The following is an 8,066-nucleotide window of genomic DNA, read 5'->3' as shown; positions in this document are numbered from 1 at the left end:
AGGCAATTTGGTTAATATTTTGCTATAGTTTGTGGACATTTTATGTCAGTAGTTTTGCCAGCTAGGATGTGTTAACAGAGATGGCCTTGTGATTTATTTTTATTGCTATGTAAATAGAAACATTCAGAAAAAAACGTGTACAAAATGCAAAAGTTTGTCAAGCTTTTTGTGAAAATGTACCTGCTCTTGCACGCCTGCACTTTAAACCGTGCGAGTAAAAGATTGTGTAATTTTTGGCTGAGCTTTTAAGCTTGACTCAGGATGATTGAACATCTTTCATCAAAGCAACGTGGCACATAAAGATGAATAACTATGGCTCAAACTCTAATAACCTTTTTTTTTTTTACTATACTGGAAGAACCTGAACCAGGGCTGGAAATGAACTGGATTGTTCCAGAGCGAGTAGCAAAACTCGTTCCATGCAGTTTCTGGAGAAACCAACCTATGTGAGGAATGCAGTCAATGGCACAGATTACTGCAGTATGTTAACCTTTGTCGGGTTTATTTTAAAAAGTCAAACTCAAATATTCTGAGAACAATAAAAGGGAAGACTAACTTCAGCCGAAAGGACGTCATTCCATTCATGGCTTCATAAGTTTAGTGTAATAAATACAACAGTTGTGGTTATGACCATACTCCAATAGTAAACCAGAATTACTATTTACATAAAATGGTTCTTTCCCTTTAAGGTGACGATAGACGTCTGTGCTTCAATTGATTGCATAACTTTTTCATTACACATTAGAGGCAAACATCAGTCAAAAATTAACTTCCAGTAAAAAAAAAAAAACCTAACTTGCACAAATACATTATTCTTAAAAACAGCTAAATATCTGTCAAATATGTTTTAATCAAAAACAAATGAGTTTTAGATGGTGGTCCCTTTACATAAAGAGACTTTTTTAAATGGTCTCTGAGATACAAAAAAAAAAAAAAGTTAAAAGAAGTTGTGTTTTAGTAATCAGGACTAAACATTAACTTATTTTTAGTATACAGACAAAATAAAATATCCAGCAGCTGCACTCCATTTCCTTTCAAATTAAGCTTTTTGAAAAACAGATACCCCTGCAGATGACCCGTTTGACTATAGCGCTTTAAAAATATCCCCCACCTCCAGTTGTGTGCACAAGCTTGGGTTGAGTGAGGTGAATGAAGCCTTGATCTGTGCTCTTTTCTGTATTAAGACAAATGTAAACACTTGATGCTCTTCTTTCTGCCATAAGGCACATTGATGTGGAAAACTTGAGGATTTAGGTGATCTCACAGAGAACTGGGATGTTAAAGTCTCTCTTAAAAAAAAACAAAAAAAAAAACGAAAATATATATACATATACAGGTCATCCCCTAAACTCTTCTCTGGCCTCCTTTCCTCCTTTAGTGGTGTGCGATTTTTAGCTGCTGTCCTCACTTTCCTGAGCGTCCACTTTGGAGCTTTCGTCCACGTTTTCAAGCGAGTCTGATCTCTGTATGGACAGTTCGGCAGGGTCCATCATGGGAAGGGTGCTCTGCTCAGGGTGGAGCCAGGGCTTCACCTCAGGAAGGTGCTGCTGTTTCCATGCTGGGTAGTTCTGTCCTGCCTTGTGCACACTTTTCATCACCTGGAGAGATTAAAAATGAGGATCAGAGGACTGCAACATGAAGACGAAGAGTTTTACCATACCCCAGTCCTAGTTAACAGTAAAACTGGCCATATAATATATAATATATATATAAATAATAAATTTTATGTTTAAATCAATTTCATTGCATCCATGTTTGTTAATCCTCAAATTATACAAGATGATTATCCCTAGAATAGGTTATCACTAGGCTTTAGAAATGAGAAATTTAACCAAATTACCTTCTAATAATTTTTTTTCTTGAACTCAGCTAAGATTAGATAACTTTTACCATAAATCAGTTTTCTAATTAGATACACAATTTGCACAATGTTAGTTTGAATTGATGCAAGTTTTTGTTTAATACCAGCCCAACCAGACCAAGCCTTAGATTTATTAGGCATTGAGGAAGTAGATGATTCGTGACCTTAAAAAAATAGCCTGTTTCCTCATTCGGATCTTTAAATGCTATAAAATGATAAAGACTTTAAAGTTAAAGGATAAAAAAGTGGGAAAAATATACTATTACTATTAAAGCCAGATGAGGGAGGTTTTTGTCCTGGTCTGTTTTATTACATTCTGATCTATAGACCATGATGGATAAATACAATAAGTTTCTTAGCCAATAAGACAAAACAATCAAATCAGTAGAATGTTTTAATAAAAGTATCTGAGGCAGAGCAGACTGGCTACTTTTAAACCTGGAAAAGCAAAAAACCTTTGGAAAACAATGAGGGTCTTTATGCTTCTGGAGAGGCATCCTACTGCAGAGGCAGGGCGCCACCCTTTGACAATTTATAACACAATGCCAGGCCAGAGGTGGTTACTTCGGCTGAATTTTATAATCTGTTTTGTTAAATCTTTTTATTTTAAAGTTTTTGCTTTTTACATAACTGACAATGGCTGCCTATCTTCTTTGTTAACTTGATCCTCTATGTAGTTTTGCCAATAATTTTCTGTCAAATACAAAAAAAAAAAACCCCAAGAAACTGCAGACAACATATTTTGGAGGAAACCTAAACCTAAGGATTGGGGACTTGATACCTGAATATAATTTAATTAATTCAGTTTATCTCCTTCATGCTTAAATCCAATTCTTATATAGATTAATAAGAAACCTATGCCTAAGCTAAATGGATTTAACATAACTTCAACCATTTCTCCTTTTGATTTTCAGGACTTTCTGCATCTGTTAAATTTGCTCTTAATAGTTTCAACTAAAGCAAGATCTGAAACCTGGGGAACAGGTTGGGTTGGGCGACCAGGCAGCACCTTAAGCTGAGATTCTCCTTTGTCAGCAACAAGTTCTACCTGGACAAGGCCCTTCAGTTGTGTTTCTATGGCTACCATTGTCATTTAAGTCACATAGAAACTCAAAAACACACCCCTAACATGTGCCAGGTTTATGCTCTCTGCACACCCTCATCATCAGCAGCAGCTATGCTGACACACAATGATTGTGCATGCAGGGAGTGAACTAGCCTTGTCTGTTTAAGGTGCCAGATTAGGTGCTGCAGAACTCACCCGAGGAGCCAGGACTTGTGATGCTTTGTTCACCACCCATTTTGGAAGAGAACCTAAAGAAAATGCATACACGAATTAGAAATACATTTTTAATAAATGGTTATGCAAGGTTTTTCAGGGTTTGTTCATATATACTCTTACCTTTCGGGTCAGCTTGTGAAAGGTAAATAAAAGTACAACTCTTTGGTCCTGTGGGCTTGATGAAATAACCAGTAAGGAGGGACACTGCTCTCACAAGATTGCTTTGTGGTGGATATTTCTGCAAACAAGCCACAAAAATATGCTTTAATAATGAAGAAATACATTTGAACAGTTAAAGCAAACATTTGAGACATGTATTAATTTATATGTGCAACCAAAGTGTCAAAAAGGTTGATATATTATAAAATGGAGGAAGCGTACCGTGTGTTTGACAGAGAAATTTATTATGATGTACTCGTCATCCTTCACTCGCCACGAACGCAGAGTCACAACATCTCTGTTCTTTATCGGCTTTGGACAAAGCCCTGCATGGGGGGAACAAATAAAAAAGCAGAAAAAAATCACTCTTACTGGATCCACGTGTTGTGACAATAAATACTCTGGTGTAACAGGAAGCCGCCTAGTGTTCATGGGAAAGCCAAAACAGGAGCAACAGGTTTGTGAAAGGATTAAAAGTAGTGCAGACGTCTCACAGAGAAGCTTGAAGGAAGTTATAAAGAAAATACACAAACACCTGGAAAACTAAAACCTTAAAAGTTCAATTTTAGGTTAACAGAAAGGGGTACTCACAGGAGTAGTAGCCAAAATCGGCGTTGTCAGAGATGCGAGCGATGTCACGACTTTCCAGCATATTGGGATCCCACGTCTTACGGTACTGGCCATCGTGAATAACATCGTACATGGTGGCAGCCGACACGTCTTTGATGGACATTTTACACTGAAACATAAAGTGTTTTTTTAAGCATCTGCTCCATCACTGAAACCTAAACCTTTTTATCTCTCAAAGCAAAAATGGAACACATTGGTTGATGAGAAAAGGCATTTAAGCCTCTTTAAATTGCTTTATACATTTTTCTGTTCATGCCGAGTAGCTGAATTTCCCCAAATGTGTGACAAAGGGGTATTTCTATTTTTTATTTCTACTCTACTTTCCAGGAACTTGTATGTACTGTCCAAGCACCCTCAAAAGACCTGTCCTGTTCTTTACCTACATATTGTTTGAACTATCTGGATCTTTTATATAAACAACCTGCAGCTTTCCTGAAACATATACTTTTCTACCTGTGGAATGAACTGGATGTGACTTTGCTGCTAAACATCTATAAGTTTCAGGATATCTGGACTATTTTACATGAACTGTCTGTAGCTGTTCTGGAAGTTACCTGCAACTTTGAATGGTAAAACAAAAACAAAAAAAACAGCCCCAATAAATTCAATTGAGATTCAAAGGAAGTGCTTAGGGGGCTTTGTCAACATTTGGAAAATAGTTTTGCTGGAATTTATGTTTAAGATGCTTTAAACTTCCAGGTTCTGTGAAGTTTTTTTGTAAGTTTTAAGAAGGAATGACTCATCCAGATCAAATCATACATTTTTTTTTAATTATTATTATAATAAATGAAGTTTTCATCTCATCTCCACAAAGGTTCCTGCTATGCTCCAGGATAATGTCAAACAGGAACTTCAAAGCTCCTGTCATTTGTTTAATTTTAATTTCCATTTCTTATTTTCTCTCAGGTGATTGCAAAGTGCACAGATCCACATATGCAGTCCACAGTTTGATACACATGAGCACAAGTTAATCATCTTTACTAACTTACCTTGATTTTATGTACTTTAGGTGAGTTGCTGCCCCTGTATACAGGTTCTTCAATCCACACCTCCATCGCCTCCTTCTTATATTTGTTCACCCAGTTCTCGGTGGCCAAACATTGCTTCTTGAAGTCCTCAAACGCCTCATCGCTGGGTAAAATACTCGCGTTTCCTGACATGTTTGCCTGGTCTCTAAACTAATCCGATCAATTCACTTGGTTCCAACAGGTGTGCGGTTTCCCTTCCTCCGGACTTGAAGGCTCTGATGCTCCCAGCCTCTGCTCACTAACATATATAGGCGCTGATCAAGCTTCCAGTCGGGCAGGATTCCTGGGTTAATTCCTGAGCCATTCCTCTGAACAATGACAGCCTCTCCCTCTGACGTGGGAGCGTTTCCGGAATCCAGGTGTGCGTAAAAGCCAGGCCCCGCCCTAATAGACGGAACCAGGAGGGTCCAATCAAAGGGCTGATATCTGGCAATAAAAACAAACCTCTCCAGCTCGAAACTGATCCATTAAAGAAGACAATTAAGACTGTGAAATGGGATGAAACTGAAGGGAGTGGGGTTTTTGTATGGCTTTTCATCAGCCAGTTCATCAAACAATTAGATTTGGATTGTTCTTTTTTTTAAATTAAATTTAATTTAAAGGTTGCACATTTCTTTTAGTTTAATTTCTCAGACACTTTGATAACTCTGAACTAATATTTTTCTTTGAAGTTGGAGAAATAATTTCATTGATGACATGTTTATGGATGTGGACACCGGTCCTGGTGCTATCCTCCTTCTGTTAATCCATCATTCTAAAGATTGTTTAAAGATTAGATTAGATTAGATTCAACTTTTAATTCAACTTCATGGGACCTCGAAGCAAAATAAAATTTTACTTTTTTCCCCCCAGCTTTTATTTTCATTGCACTGTCACAAGCACAGTGTAATGAAATGAACTCTTCATCTAACCCATCCCCTTGGGGAGCAATTTCCTGCCATTGTGCAGCGCTCAGGGAGCAGTCTGGGGTTAAGGGTCTTTGCTCAGGGACCGAGAGTGGCAATCTGTGGGAGTCTGGCTCGCACTATGCCCTAACCACGAGGTCGCCACTCTCCCAAAAGCTAGTGGCCTGGTAATCACAGCACAATATGTCTTCTTGCAATCAACAGATAACACATAATCACTGTAGTTCTGGCAGGGCTGTTTACAGTTTACTATTTGTTTGCTTCTTCTTGTGGGACTCAAAGTAGTGAAAATAAACGAATATGCAGCTTATTTGCAGTAACAGTGTCGTGTAGTTTACGCTTTTTAGTCCCAACTCTATCAGCAATATACACAAAACAAATGCCTTGAAATGAAAATAATATTTGTACAAAAATATGTTCTTAAATAACTGAGATAAAAAGTTACTTGCAGCCAGGTAGAAAAAGAAATGCAACGTTTAATAATTAGTTCTCATTAGCTATTTAAACAAACTGAAACTACCATGAAAACTACTTTTACCCACATATATGACTTTGCAAAGTAAATTACATCACTTTAATAGATACTTTAAAAGACAGCTTTTTTTGTCTTTGTTACTTACCACTGATTTTTCATCCTTCTGCAGAGTAGTTCTTGATAACTTTGAGGTTGAAAAAGCTCAGCGTTGTAGCTGCAGCAGTTACAGGGCGAGTGCAGATCCTCCAAAGAAGTAACCCAAAGATTTGGGTAGAGAAATAAGAGAGTAAATGAGGTAAAATGTGCTTTAGGATCTCTGGAAGGGTTTCCATCTCTGAGGCCAGTGCTCTCTCATCACTTTCAGGCCGCTATCAAAAGAGAAGTTTACTCTGGTCCGTCTTTGTGTCAGTCTGGCCCAAACACCAATATTTTTTATGTATGGGGTGATTTGCACATGATCAGAGATATACTGGTGTAAAAAAAATGTGAAAATTGTCGCATGAAATTGTGTCTTTTTGTCACTGTAATTTCTATAGAAATTATTATACTGGCTAAAAAACAACTAATTATTCTTGGAGGCCTAAGCAGTCGCTTGGTTTTCTTATGCCGTGTGTCGGCCCTTCACTTAAACCATCAGAATAAAAAGATTCCTTATAAAGAAATAAATCACAAGAAAAATGCATAACAAATATTACTGGTACATCCAATGCAACTATACCATCTGCTAAAAAATCTGAAAAACTGATAAAACCTGCAGGTATTATACAGCAGCAACTGCCACACTCCTGCAATGTGAAAAAAATACCTTAAATCTATACGGTTCCATCATCAAAGATTTATTTTGAAAGGTTTTCCTGACAATGATATGGTTAAAGGGTTAGATACAAGAAGCACAGTACAATATCAATGACATCAGTAAATAAAACCACCAAAAATATAGAATTTGTTTCTGCTAAAAAATCAATAAAAATAGAGCAGAAGTTCCTTCTGAAGCAAATTTCAAGCATATGGTGCTGGAAAATGAAATACTCTTTTACCAAATTTAGTATGGATTCTAAGAACAGTCAATAAAAATAAGCAGAGCATGAAGCCACATAACCAGAGGCAAAACTCCCGTGGGCCAAAGAAGCTAAGCAACCATTCCTTTAACAAAGGAACACTGATACAAGTTGCATCCTTTTTTAAACTTTTAAAAATCATCCTATGTAAATATAACAGCCCTATCATAATATGCTATAAACTACACATGACAAACAAGGATAACAGTGACTGAATCAATGTATTCTGTTAAATGTTTTAATTAAAGTAAAGGAGTAGTTGTAGTTAGAATGTACCTATTATGCTTACAAGTTAATACGCCTGGTTAAATCTTCTATAGCCATCAATTATTAGTCTCATAAAATTCTCTTTTGTAGAGTAAAACAGGATGGTTAAAGTGTAATGATAAGCTACTCCTCCATCTTTCAGTTGTACAGTGACTCACAATAATATATTTCCTAATGACCAATCTAAATCATTCTGCTCTGGCTGTTTAAGAGGTGTTGCCGTGTTAGATAGTGAACCAACGCCTCAGTCGCTTGAAAGGAACTGGGGTCAAATTCCAGTCTTCAATTTCTAGTCTCCTCTACATTTTTCAGTCTCATCTTTAGAACTAGTGCAATGAAATATTCATGCAAATTGACACGTACCCATAATTAGACACCCCTGTTTTAGAAGCTTTTCTTCC

The 8,066-nt window shown here is 37.0% G+C and overlaps 1 protein-coding gene across 1 annotated transcript; it reads right to left on the bottom strand.

The window, feature by feature from the left end:
* Positions 1-472: 472 nt before the first annotated feature.
* stard14 (START domain containing 14) lies at positions 473-5,261 on the bottom strand. The gene is made up of 6 exons (XM_038289499.1): positions 4,922-5,261; positions 3,894-4,041; positions 3,525-3,628; positions 3,264-3,381; positions 3,123-3,175; positions 473-1,598 (listed from the first exon to the last, which is right to left on the bottom strand). The coding sequence occupies exons 1-6, from the start codon at positions 5,090-5,092 to the stop codon at positions 1,392-1,394; spliced, it is 801 nt and encodes a 266-aa protein (XP_038145427.1). The 5' UTR covers positions 5,093-5,261; the 3' UTR covers positions 473-1,391.
* Positions 5,262-8,066: the final 2,805 nt, after the last annotated feature.

This window comes from Cyprinodon tularosa, unplaced genomic scaffold (genome assembly GCF_016077235.1).
Source record: "Cyprinodon tularosa strain WSP-4 unplaced genomic scaffold, ASM1607723v1 ctg27, whole genome shotgun sequence".
NCBI classification, from domain to species: domain Eukaryota; kingdom Metazoa; phylum Chordata; class Actinopteri; order Cyprinodontiformes; family Cyprinodontidae; genus Cyprinodon; species Cyprinodon tularosa.
The sequence above is the reverse complement of the archived record's forward strand: the minus strand, read 5'-3'. Positions and strand labels throughout refer to the sequence as shown.

Coding starts and splice junctions, on each gene's coding strand:
- stard14 (XM_038289499.1), bottom strand. CDS start 5,092: ATGTCAGGAAACGCGAGTATTTTACCCAGCGATGAGGCGTTTGAGGAC. Junction 3,382..3,524: donor ATTTCTCTGTCAAACACACG/GTACGCTTCCTC, acceptor GCTTGTTTGCAG/AAATATCCACCACAAAGCAA. Junction 1,599..3,122: donor CACAAGTCCTGGCTCCTCGG/GTGAGTTCTGCA, acceptor TAATCTCTCCAG/GTGATGAAAAGTGTGCACAA.